Below are 13,861 nucleotides of genomic sequence, written 5' to 3' on the forward strand. Positions count from 1 at the left end.
TTCTTATTCTCTTGTTCTCTTGACATTTTCTCAAAATTTGTAATTTTTTCATGTTCCACTTTGCCATTTCTCTGAGAATTGGAGATCAAACTGTGAGGCATTGAGGCAAAAGAGGAAGATCTTTTCCTTTCTCTCTCTGTGTAAGACAAAATTACACTTTTTCCAAAAAAATTGCCTAGCCTATTAAAAAAAGTTCTACTTTTTATAGATTTAAAAAAAAAAAATTGTTTGTTAGTTTTAAGGCCTTTTTCAATAATATAAGAAATAAATAATTTGCTTTGTTCAGATGTTAAAACAAGTATTTTGATGATGGGGAAAATAATTTGCATCTGTTTTGTCTCTACTTAAAATCACATACACATCTCTGTAAACAGCCATCCTGTTTAAAATTCACTGGGCAACTAAATGTTAATAAATAATCTAAGCAGCTATGCCTTAATGTGATGATTATTCAGCTGAAATAGTACCATATTTTTTAAAAAGGAGTTTATGCTAACAAGTTCTTTGATTTTTAAAAAAGTTAGATGAACATTGTTTGTAGCTTGCTGATGCTCATATCTTTGTACCCAGTTGGAATGCATTTTTGGGGGTGAAAACACAATCTCTACTGTTTGCTTAATTGTACCCCAGGGTGGAGTTGGGAATGTGTCAAGAAGTAAGAAAACATCAGCTTTAATAAGCATACAATGCAATTTAACAGTTCATAAACCAGTAAAATTTAATCCCAGGCTGAGAGATTTATTAAATCTCACTCAGCAAAATGGTTTTGTGGGATGTGTTACCAAGTGAGAATTAAGTGAAATGATTTCAGGGGCAATAGATTTTATTACCCGAGGTGGGGAGGAACTAGTTTTGCAAGCTGTTTCTTCTTAATTTCATTCACTCATTATAATTGCCTTGAGTAGGAGAGCTTTCTGTGAGTAATAGTAGTATGTTGGGTCTCTGGAATTTGTATGCATGCTACTACATTTGTCAGGCATCGTCTAACTGAAATATCTTCTGTTGGTGGTTTTGTGCAGCAGTTCTTTTAATGTTTGTTAAAGATTTTTAAATCTCATACAACTTAAGCCTCTATCTGTCTGTAAGATAAAATGACTCCTATTAATTTTTTTTGTTTTGTCATTTTTGCATCCGTGCTTGTTATTCTGTGCTCTTTAGCTTTCCTTTCTTCCCTGGTTTCTGTTCTCCTCAACGGTTGTTCTCAGTCATTGTTTTCATAGGCTACAGAAATGATGTTCTTTCAGTTTCTTTTCTAATACTTCTGCCGGTTAGAGGATTCCTAATTCTGCTTTATTCTTCCAGGCAGTTGTTACATCCCTGTGAAATAGTATGCTGACTTGTATCACCTGCTTATGTCCTACTTATACAAATGTTAACATATCGTGCAACTGTCCAAAAAAATATTTTTAAAAGTTAATTTCTTCCAATACATTTATTCCTGTGGCCTTGTATAACAAACTCCTTGAAGACACTGCTCAGAGTCCAAGTGTGCCCACAGCTATCTTACTTAATGCTACACTAATATCCTTGTTACTATGAATTGCTGAAAGGACTTTTCTTCCATTATTGCTGCCCAAACTGTGTTCAAACTGCAATACGAGATTCTATGGGGTGCATATCCCATAGAGATATGGGATACCCAAGAGAGTGTTTTATTGAGCTTGGCTAGATTTGTCATATTTTGGATTGATAAATGCTTTTTTGTTCCCTTATTGCCTAGAAATAATTCTTAACCTGAGGTAGGTTAAGAGAATATAAAAGCATTTATTTGCTTTTATGCTTTCCAATACAGTTGGAAATATTTAAGAAAAGGTAAGATGTACCTGGTCTACTTACGTAATGTTAACTTGGAAAGGTTTTTCTCTCTGTCTGTCTGCCTAGCTGTTTTGCTGTACTGGTTTGCTGTAGACTTTCTTTAACACAGAGCTGCCTAGAATTTCTATACACCTTATGTCTTGGGTCGCATTCGTTAGAGAGAACTGTTTCTTGATATGGAATGGCACGGGGCAATTTAGGTTTTACAGCTAATCTCTTGTCTAATTCTTCCTAAATGTCCTGAAGGACCTTTTCTCCTGAATCTAGTTTACAATATGAAGTGTAAACCTCATTATTGAAAGCTGTGTTTCACCAAGCTGTATACTCATAACTGTATAGCATTAAAAAAAAAGGGGGGGGGGGGGGCAGTATGTGTATGATACTTATTTACTTTTGAGTGAGGACAGGTATGATGACAATCACTTTGTGGTTGTAAAATGAGTATGGCATGGCATGATTTACCCTTCTATCTTTTTTCCAAGTATACTGTAAAACTTTGTATGATTTTACTGCAATGCAAAACTGTATTTAAAAAAATCTAGTTTCATCTCATAGTGCGTAAAGGAGTAGTAAAGAATAAACTTAAATCTATATTTACTTTGATATTCAAATTTTTCTGCAATATATGTATACAGATATGTATGTATACATATATATCTTTCTCTATATGTATATAGAGAAAGATACTATATTCTTGTGCCTCTTACAGATCTGTGTGGTCCTAAATAGTTCATGTTATTGAACATACTTGTGATATGAATATTTCCTTTGGACTGTTCTTTAGGCTTCATTTGTCTTGATGTATATTTTGTTATGTAATTAAACATAAACCCTTTTGTTCTTGTGTCTGTTCAATCTAAACTTCTGACTTTTTCGTCTTTGTGGTAAATTCAACCTTTTCTGTCTTTTTTTATGCGTATGACTGGAACCTTGTAGAAGTTTCTAAACATGATCATTCTTTGCTTTATTATTATAATAACTTATTATAGAAAATTATCTCTCATATATATGTATATATAAAATGTAGAAAATAACGTAAAATTTTAGGAACTGCAGTTCAAACACTGACTGGAAGCAATGGAATATATGTCTGTCCCATTAACCAGAGACTGTAATTGCCCCAAATAAAATAACAGTGGATAGATCCATGGAGTTTTGTAATTCTCCGACTGCCCTTTCTGAGAAATCATTTCTGAAAATGGGAAAATATTCCAGATTATAGTGATTAAAATAACACCATACAGGCCATGAATAGTTAGATGCTTTCTCTTCATCTTCTTATCCAACCATTCTTTGCTTAACATTAGACCTAAAAAATTTAAAGAAAAATTACTTTCTTCAATATTAATCTCTTGTTCTGGACCTCCTTGGAAAATCACTTTGTAGTGCAGATTTGAAACTACCTGTAGTTTGGAGGTAGCTGATCAAGGATATGTGGTGAATCAACCTTCAAGTAGCGTAATGTTAGGACTATTGGCACCACACTATATGAGCATTTGTGGGAAAAAAGTTCTTATGTTACCAGTTATTCTGTTTTGTGAGTTAAAATCACATTTTCCTCACATAATTCAAGATCTGGCCCTTAAAATTTTCTGACCATGCAATAGTAGAATCTATAATAAAGAAACTGCGGATTTTTATAAGTAAATCTTGGCTCCTATTTTTATAGGTACAGTATCATAGCTTCTGTAGTTCCTATCCAGTAATTTTTAAAGGCAACTTTGTCATTTTCTGTCAAACAGGACAGTTTTTAAGGAAAGTGATAGACAGTGTTAGTAATGAGAGCTCTTCTGCACTGTGGGTGGTCACCCCTTTGTGACTTCTGAGTGTTGTCAGACTTTTCTCACATCTTTGTTCTTATCTATTTTTCCTGAGTTGTTTAAAAGAAAGGAAGTGGAGTCAGCTTCTATGATAAAGTCAGTCTTCAAAGGAAAATAATAATAATAATAATAATAATAATAATAATAATAATAATCTGCACAGAGGCCTATTTCTGTTCACTGTGCTTACAATGGAAATAATCTAGAAAATAAGACTAATATGGGAAAAAATGAAAGGCAGGTGGTGGGGAGTTCGGTAGAACAAAAAAAGGAAGTGTTTTGTTTGTTTATGTAATATGCCATTTATTCAAGTTTTTGTAATTAATAATTATGTGTTGTGTGTTAAATTGTCAGTAAGGATAACTGAGAGAAAAATAAGTAATTATCAAAGGAGAAGTACTGCTTAACAGGCTAAGGAGATTGATTATGGGACATTTTTGAGGGCTTTGAAATGAATAAGTATGCCATTGTAAATCCTTATTGTGCAGTGCATCCTAAATAATGTTATTTCTCCATAAAAAGGTTATGCTGGGGAGGGAGGAGATTTGACTAGGCTGTCCTGTTCATTGTACCTCCAGTATCCACTACTTGTTCAGGCTGTCGGATCAAAGAAACAGAGCTGCTGTTCTTACCTTCCTAATTGTACTATGTCATCTCTGTCCCTCATAAAGCTGAGTAGAAATAGTCTGGATATATTGGGAGTTGAAAAAAAACCCCACCAAACCAACAACCTGACTTTGCATCTTGTGTTCTATTGAAGGCATTACTGTTGTGTAAGAAATAAGATACAATTTATAAGGGCCAATGGAAAATTCAGGCCTTCTGGAACATGCCCTGCCTCGTGTACTTACACTCCTTTTGCCAAATGGGAACGTAACATTCTCATTATGTTCTAAACTCTCACAAGGGCAGTTACCATAAGTACAAGCTCAGCGAGAGAATCTTGTTGCAGTATGAAATGAGCATGTTAGCACTTTGTTAAACCAGTGACCAGTCAGTCTGAACTACGTTTATTTCAGAAGATACTATGGTCTTAGATGGCTGGCTGTGTAGCTAAAGGAAATTCAGTAACAAATATTATATGATGAAATAAGTTTCAGAATGCATTAAAGACTTCACATGAATTGCTTTTAACATGTTCACACATTTTCATGGACTTTGTTAAAAAAAAAAAGTGGAAAGTGTTCTTTCACTTTTATGCATTTATCTGGATACTTTTGTCATGGTCACCTAGGAAACAAATGCAGATATACATTTGCGAGCATTTGCATTCAGTTTCTTTTCATTTTTGATGCAGCTAATGAAGTCACACTTGAAAAGAATTTAAGCCTCATTTTAATTAATGCACAAAATTTTTCAGAATACGTTAGTGACCATCAGACACTAGGCAAAACCCTGTGAGCAGTTTGGCCTTCTAATTGTAGTTGGACTTATTTCACAAGGGCAAAATTTGACTGACTAGAGACAGGAAGACAGAGATAACCTTGAAGAGAATAATGAGCTGCATATGAAAAATATAAGCTATCCTGCTTAATGCAGTAGTACTTATTCAGATAATATGCAGGTAAAGATAGCATAAGAACTAAAAAGTAGAAAAGTATATGCATACTTTACTAATCAGTGGAAAAAGCTTGGCTCATGCAATGCAGTATTTCAAGAGAACTGTACAGTGTCCTCCCCTTGAAATTTTTAGTGAGTCAATTCAGTTTAACACAGAACTGACCAGAGAATCAGAATACTATGTTTCAAGATTATTATTTTTTACTTCAGTTTTGTTTTGCATGGAACATTTTATTTGTTAAAGAACTGTTTAAAAAAATTTAGCAAAATTTTTGTCTTTGCATAAAAATCTAGATATATTTAATTTATGATGTATTTGTAACCTGATACTAATGACAGTAGTGACTGGTAAATGCAGATTCAGATCTCCACCTTGTGATAGGACAGGGCCTGTCAATTGAGTTATAGAATATTACACTATTGCATTTTCTTTCTCATTTGCTTTGTCTTTGATGAAGAAATATATTTTTACATCTTTTCTGAATCAAATATTTAAAATTTTTGTTGTGGAAAATCCAGTCTTGTTAGACTGTCTAGAGAGTTTCAAGTTGTGTTATGGAAGAGTTGTATCTGAATTTAATTCTAAGACAAATTTTGAAGTTTTATTCCTTCTTTTACACACATAAAACCTTTCCTTTTTTTCCCCTTTCTTTTCCTTCTTTCTTTCAGAGTTAAAAGGATATTAATTTGCTTTTACTGGACGTGACTTGAATGAATAAAGTCAAGTTCAAACACAAAATACAGATCACTGTAAACAAGTATCTATCATACTTGGAAGGAGGTTGTCTTTAATAATGTCTTACACTTACCATAAAAGCATTTTGCAAATGATTAAGCAGTCTAGCAGTCTAATCCTCATAAAGGTAATCCTTGTATTGTTAGGGGGATAATTTAGTTAACTAACTAAACCTTTTCTTTTTAAAAAAAACCCTCTTACTTGGCCCTCTTTTTTGACTCCTTTTCTGTGGAAAAAGTTTCCCACAGTCACTGAAAAAAATTGGTAGAGAAAAGAGGGCAATTATGAGATCTGGTGTGTCACAGATTTGTAAAAACAAGAATCTTCTGATCTAGGGAAAATAAACTACTAATATTGCAAATAACTCATTCTTGTCTGGGATCCACACTGGATCAAATACTAAGGAACAAAAAGTAAATTTATTAAGCTTCTCTTTTCTGTTGACTTATTTCATATGTCACGCAATGTAGAAAATTTCTTGGTGTTTTCAAGTACTTCACAGAGCACCTTTTAAGTAGAAGACCATATTTTTTCATAGACTTTTATTAGTAATAAATTTAATTAAGGGGAAAACCAATCACATTAGTTTAATTTAACATTTAATTGAAAACCTGAGGGTTTTTTCCTGCTTTCAAGCTGGTTTTAATCATCTGTATTTGAGTAATTGAAAGTTCTTCCAGATCATGCCTATGTAACAGTTCCATTTTTTTTTTAATTGTAGATTATAGAGGACTACAATTTGTTATAGTAAAAGCTGAAATATGATTTTTTTCTGACTGAGAAGCGTAGTATTTATGATATAGCTCATGAAGAAACAGAATTAGCCTAGCAATCCTTCATCTTAAATTAATGTTAAACTTGATTGCGTGATAAAAATCATGTTTTCTAAAAATAAAGCACGTATTTTTGCAATTTAGAGATAATTCTGGAGCACTGAGATATGAACCAGAGAGGAGTGGTTTACTGGTACATGAAATCTTCTTATAGTTTGATGGAGATAAATGGAAATGTCATACAAAAACATTGCTGTGCAAATAAGGTGCACACACAAGTCATGATTCAATGTCATTAAATGTGGAATCTGCATTTTTTTTTAACCCTTAATAGTTAATTAAGCACGGGTATTCCAAAAGCAGTTAGCACATTTGTTGAGTCAGATATGAAAGGACATCAATGAACTCTTATAAACTGTAAGTCTGAAGATGGTTATGAAGACCATGATTCCACTGTTCTGTTAGGCTTGCTTGGATTTTATCTATATGTCAGAGTGGGAGCCCTTTCTCTCACTTTTTTGGAAGGTCTTAAGATACAGACCTAGATCTCAGGTTGCAGCTGTAGCGCATAAGCAGCCTATTTGGTTTCAGGATTTTCAGCTGATTCTTGTCTAACCTACCAGCCATGCTGAAGGTCACTGAAAATCATACTTTTTTTATGTCATAAGAAGGGCAGAAAAACTTGGCAGAGAAGCAGTTTGTCAGTTCCACTGTGTGGGGAAGACTTCTTCTTGGCTATGACCCAGGCTATAGTGGGTTTCTTCTGCACTAGCTTTGCCCATGTGGGTTTGAAACCAGTAAAAAACACTACCCTGCCAACCTTCTGCCCCAGCTCCAAGCCCCCAAAACTCAAACCCTCCCTACAATACTGATTAACCAGGACAACCAAGCGTGTGACAAAAATCACAGCATATTTCTACTAGAGCTTATCACGTCTTTGAAATCTTTGGGTGCAGCTGGGGACAGAGAAGAAAAAGACCACCTCTTACTCTGGGGAGGTCTGGGGAGAAATAATAGACTCTTTCTCTAATAATAGAGAGGACTCTGTCTACCTTCTTTATACTGAGTCTAGCTCCACCAGAGCCCTTTCACAGTGAGATTAGAGTACTTGCAAGCAATTTGTTAGTATTTAGCAAGTAATTTAGCAAGACTCAGAAGTGATTATACAGAAACACATGTGAAAGAGGCAAACACAACACCCACAGTAAGACAGGAGGTAAAGGAATGCCAGAACAGTATTGAGAAGAAATGTGTAGTATCCAACTGAGTTTGGGATAAAAATCAAGCACAGATTTGTACTTTCTCTCTATTTGAGATATACTGTGACTGAAATCATGTCTCTGATTAAGCTGTTACCTCTGAGTGCCAAAAGCTTTCTTGTTACTTGATAGAGTCAACTGAAAAACAGACTTGTGGTCACGGACATATGTCACCTGACATCTTAATCACCTGACTGAAACTCATTCTATTTCAAATTGATGAAAAATTTTTGTAGCTTCTGTAGTTGTAGTAATATTTTTATTTTGTAGTTGTAGAAATACAAATGACAGTATCATGAGCAGTATTTTAGAAGAGTTTATCTGTATCCAAGGAAGTTACCATAAATACTAAGTAGGATTGTGAAACCAAAAAACCCCCTCAACCCATGGTTCTGAAACTGTACCAAGATATATCTGTGAAATACAACATAATTCTTAAAAGGTTTATACAAGTTGACTTAAACAGTACTAATCTCATGTTTAAATAAGATTATTTTCTTGTATTATGTGATTCTTCAGTGAACAGAAACATTGTAGCAGGTTTCTATCTGAAATTCAGGAACCATTGCTTCTCCTGAAGCTTCTACATCTTTTTCCTTCCAGACTGCTAATCTCTGTTTAGATAAAATAAAGAATCCTAAAAAATTAATTAGGGACATTTCCTCCCTGGTCCCCAAACAGTCTCTTGCTGAAACCTGCAGTACTTCCTGTACCACAAACCGTAGTACCAAAAGTGTGATTTAAGGAAGAGAAAGTGGTATGGACAAAGGACAAGTGAGACGTAAAGCTTAGCAAGCCTTATGAACAAGGGTGGAGATCTAGGCCAACAGCTATTAATTCCTACTGTCTCTTAGAGGAAAGGTAAAGTGACCAACCAAGAGGACAGCCCAACCTGCAAATTCAAATATATATTTTATATCTTTTCCTGAGTTCTGTGCTGTTTATTTCTCTTGCAGCGAAATCAATGATTGCACCCAGTGAGATGAGTGCAATATTGAATCACTAATCCAATATATTTTTGAGCATATGGTTCTCTCTGTCTTTATTCAGTACAAACATTTAAGCCTACATTTAACTTTAATCTTCCTGTACAAGGTGGATTGTGGAATCTCATCCTATGTCAATAAGGGATTTATCTTGTAGCATCTAAAAATCAAATAGGGCACTCAGCTTCTAGCCAGTGATTACTTTATGTTGTGTGCATTTAAAAGAAGTACATTCTGATTTAGATTTATTTCCAGTGAAGCAATATTCATCAGTCAAATATGAAGAATATTATCAGAATTTGAATTACTCCTAAAACTGCAATGGCTTTTTTAATGCTTCCACTGGAGTTGACTGTCCTGTCATCCTACAGATTTCCAGCTCAGTGGCTCATAGAATTTGACAAAAAGCCATGTTGCTCTGCATCTAGCATAATGTCCATTTGATTCCTGCTGATGAGTCTTATCAGTTCTGTGTCCAAATTTATATGTAATTAATCAGTTAATGCTGTTTTTGAAATTCTGGTTGCTTCTTAATGGGCTGCTTTTGCTAAAGTCTCACAGCAATTTCAGTTTTCCTTCATTGGTGCAAGGACTACAGGTTTAGAAATAAAGGTCATATTAAAAAAAAAAAAGTTTGCATTTCTGAACCAGATAAATGTGTTGTACTTATTGTATAGTTTATTTAAAAAACTGTTGTCTAGACTTCAACTACTGCCAAGTACTGCTTCTAGAATATTAAGCTTTGTATGATGCTTACTCAGCATGTCATTCCAACTTTTTGGTGTTTTGCTGCCTCCTTGTCAAATATCTGCTTGCCTTAAAAGCACTTTAATGCCTTGAAGATAATGAACAATTTGGCAGCAAAAATATTTTCTGACTGATTTGGAGCCCCTGCATAAACTACGTGGCATCTGAGATCATCGAAGCCTATTATACTGGCTATTTTAAAATTAGGATTTATTTCTGTTTGAATTTTGAAATCTCTCCTTGGGAGACCCATTTAAATGTAAACGTATATTTTCCCCTTTAACAGTAGCTTATGGGCTATAATGGTAGAGCATTTTTGCATTTTTATGTTTAGTTTTATTGTAAAGAGCCTTGGGATGCATTTGCATGAAAGGCACTATATAAGCTCATTTTGTATTGCATTGTATTGTATTGTGACAAGTGCAATAATCTCCAGGTTTCCTATCCATTAAAGAACTAATTTCACAGCTCACTAATTATGTGAATGAGAAGGGGAAATAGGTCCTTTTTCTCTAAGGTATGCTGAGCAGATGGCGTAACATTCATTTCCACCAGCTGAATCTAAGGTCCTCTCTTGCTTTTGGTTCCAAGGCTTGCCTCTGTTTATCAAATAGAACAGGAGAGAGATGTCAGTTTCTTGTACAGCATGACAGTGTGTGCTGAGAGGCTGTCTCTGTCCTTTGCTAATACAACATTAGTTAGTACATACCAGGTCTAAACAGCCTATTTATTTAGGGTGGGACATGAAAACCGTTAAAATGAATGTGCATTTTAATACCATTCTAGTTTGCCTCTGATTTATAGAAGATACTGGTTAGATTTGTCCTAGGGATTTAAACTGATACCCATAAAAAGTTATTAATGAATCAGTTGAGTACCTTTGGGACTGTATCTAGTCTGTAATTTCAAAACAGAAAAACATATATTTCCTTAGCCTGTGCACTTTCCTTCATAAGTAAGGTTTTGCTGCCTTGCTAATCTTTTCATTTTTTTCTTTTGCCTCACTCATGGAAATAACTGACTTGAATCAAACTTGCATACAGTGATTTATATAGCCCCCTAATACACTGCTTTTTTAAAGTAACATGAGTCATCAGAGAGACCAGTGTTCTCCTGTGATCTGAAAAGTTGGTATTTGGGCCCTTTTTTCAGCATTAAAAAGAGAAAAGCTGAGACTGAAGGTCCTGACACATCTTTTGTAGGACTTGCCAGTAAGGCTGCATTTTACAGTGCTACACAAGCAATCAGATCATTTTCTCCCTTTAACAGAACAAGCAGTGTTAATTTTTTGTTTCCTTCTCTCACTGCTGGGCTGTCACATGTTTTTGTTTTGTGTTCATGGTTCTGATTTCATTCTAATTTCAGACGGACGCAGCACTAATGTATGATGCAGTTCATGTGGTGTCAGTGGCTGTCCAGCAGTTCCCACAGATGACTGTCAGTTCACTACAGTGTAATCGCCACAAACCATGGCGGTTTGGGACCCGCTTTATGAGTCTCATTAAGGAGGTAAGTCACTAATAAAGTATCCTGCTTCATTACTTTCCTTTCTCCCAACTCCCATTTTCTTTTGTTCCCAGTCTACTTGAACTCTGCCTTTGTTTTTTTTCAGTAGATGGGAATCTCTCAGCTTGTTATGTGGAGAGAGTTTAGCAAGCAAGACAGCATTTTTATTTGAAAGCGGGTTTTCCTGAGGTATTAGTTGGAACAAAGAAACATAAAAGGGTGAAATAAAGGCATTCTAAATAAAACTTTTGTTTGTAGATAATTGGGGAGGGGCAGGGGTTGGAACATTTGTCACATAAAAACCCAAACCCCCGAAACACCCAAACCACAGACTGACTATGAAAAATTCAGCAACTAAATATTGGTATAAGTTCAAAGGGGCCAAAAATGAAGTTTACTCCCTGGGTTTAATTCTCCTTTTTTTTTTTTTTGCTATGGTGAATTAAAATATGTGGCCTTGGTGTCCTAGTATGCTGTTTAGATACTGATAGATAGTGCTTTAGAGTAAAGCTAGGAAATTTAAGGTGCTAAAGGTGAACACTGTAAAGCATTCAAGTCCCTTTTACTACAAGTAACTCCTAATGCAGTATTTCTCATTCTAGATATGCAAAATGCTACGATAAAGAGAACTATTTGCAATGGAATATAATCCTGTTTTTAATATTGGTTCCTTTTAAGATGATAATTTTGTTTTCCACATTCCCTCCTCTACTTTAGTATAGTTTTAGAACTAGGTAGATTTTAAGTTATAAAAAAATGAGGATACTGCACTTTATTAAAAGTAAGGAATCAGCTCTGGAAGACTGGCTCAGTGACCTCAATTTTTGCTGTCTCAGTGTGGTTTCAGGAGACTCATCATCTTGCAAAAGTAAGCCTTTATTTGAATGAAATTTCCTGACAGAAAAATAAAATCCAGTGTTAATGAAAGAGATTGAGGCTTGAGGAGAGGGGGCATGTAGGGAAGCATAAAGGGAAATGCGTGCATGAATGATGGAGGAATGAAAACAAAACAGCCTTTTATCTCATTTAGTAAGAAGAGTCTATTGGCTAACATGGAAGGTTGTTTAAAAAATTGTCTGTGAAGGATGAATAAAGGTTGATATAATTAGCAAAAAAGTGAATACAAAATATTTTTTAAAACAATCAGCCACAAGGTAAATTATTTAGATAGAATGAATAATTAATGTTCCCATTTTGGCGGAAGTAAAATTTGTTCTTTTTGGGCAAAAAAAGGAAGAAGTATTTATTTATAGAAATTGTTTTTTCTTTCTCCATAGGCCCACTGGGAAGGCCTCACAGGCAGGATAACTTTCAACAAAACCAATGGCTTAAGGACCGATTTTGATTTAGATGTTATCAGCCTCAAGGAAGAAGGTCTTGAAAAGGTGTGTAAGATGTTTACCTCCAAAGTGATGAGAAACAAAACAAAAACCCACCCCCTAAAAACAGTAGCTTTTTCAATAACATTTCATGTGTCACATAAAACAATATACTTGTTCTCAACTTGATACCTGGTTTCAAAGTCTTCTAGTAAAAGCTGTTATCTCGATGTCTGACAGTTAGTGGCCTCTTAACTGTGTGCTTCTAGCCACATTCTTAGATTCAAGAGGACTGGGGAAGAGTGAACAGCTGGACCTGGAGTGATGCATTAATATACTTTATCTTCAATCTATATTGAGTTTAGTTTTAGTCGTGATTCCAATCCCATTGCCTATCCTCATGTGTGAACCTGTGGGTATGTGTATTTGTATTTTCTTTACATCTTACTAATTCAGGAAGAATTACCTCAAACAGAATGAAATAAAATAACTTCATTTTGGCAATTTTCTGTGTTTTAAGAGGGAACTTTGATTCTCTTCTTGGAATACAAAATTTTTATCTCTAAGTGGTAGTAAAATATCAAGAATAGGTACCCTGGCAGGTTTGTCTGTCTTCTGACATGAATTTTGCTTGTACAGATATGGAGTGAAAGACAAAAAGGATTGAGAAATGCCCTTTCTCTGTAGCCTAATATTTGAACTAAAGGCCTTGGGAAGCACGTACAGATATTTGGCTTGCCTACATGACACCATGATGATCTGAAATCAGATCATCTTCCCTCTCTTCTCCAGCCACCCTGCCACAGAGAGGCAATGCAGGAAGCTGCAGTGTCTCACATTGTTGTGATCAGTAGACAAAGGTTTTTCAATTTGCATCTGCCTTGTAGTATGTATTTAGTTGTGGTGTTCAGTGTTCTGTAAGCACTGTTTTTCTTCATCTTCGGATAAAGTTTTATCAGCTATTGCCCCAAGGTAATATTATGGCCACAAATAAAAAAAGAAGTTAAGGGAAGGCACCATGCTGCAGAGTTGTGTTTCCTTTCTTATATAAATCATTGAATGGAGAAGCTAGAATAAACAACATATTTTTCCAAAACTTTACCCCTCAATACTAGTTTTGGAATATTAGTATTCTCTTAGTAGGAAGATTTAAAAAAAGTTCAGAAGCCATGAGCTTGCTTTGAAACACTTACATAGGTAATAACATTTTTGAAAATGTCCAGTGGCAAACCTGTGATTAAAGGACTAATCTATATTTTAAAACATTCAGCAATGCACTGATAGTAGAGTCTTCCTATGAAGTATTCCATGAAGGGAGCTCTGGAAACTTAAGGGGGAAA

At 34.8% G+C, this 13,861-nt stretch overlaps 1 protein-coding gene across 3 annotated transcripts in view; it reads left to right on the forward strand.

Annotated features, from left to right (window-relative positions):
* Positions 1-13,861, forward strand: part of GRIK2 (glutamate ionotropic receptor kainate type subunit 2) — a 452,717-nt gene that overhangs the window by 223,334 nt on the left and 215,522 nt on the right. For 2 of the 3 annotated variants that reach the window (XM_076333304.1, XM_076333303.1), the window contains 2 exons: positions 11,062-11,205; positions 12,480-12,587. The exons of the other annotated variant lie outside the window; for it this stretch is intronic. In XM_076333304.1, coding sequence (XP_076189419.1) covers positions 11,062-11,205; positions 12,480-12,587 — 252 coding nt within the window. The remainder of the gene's footprint in view (positions 1-11,061; positions 11,206-12,479; positions 12,588-13,861) is intronic. 3 annotated transcript variants of the gene reach the window in all.

The sequence above is a fragment of the Aptenodytes patagonicus genome, chromosome 3, assembly GCF_965638725.1.
Source record: "Aptenodytes patagonicus chromosome 3, bAptPat1.pri.cur, whole genome shotgun sequence".
NCBI lineage: Eukaryota > Metazoa > Chordata > Aves > Sphenisciformes > Spheniscidae > Aptenodytes > Aptenodytes patagonicus.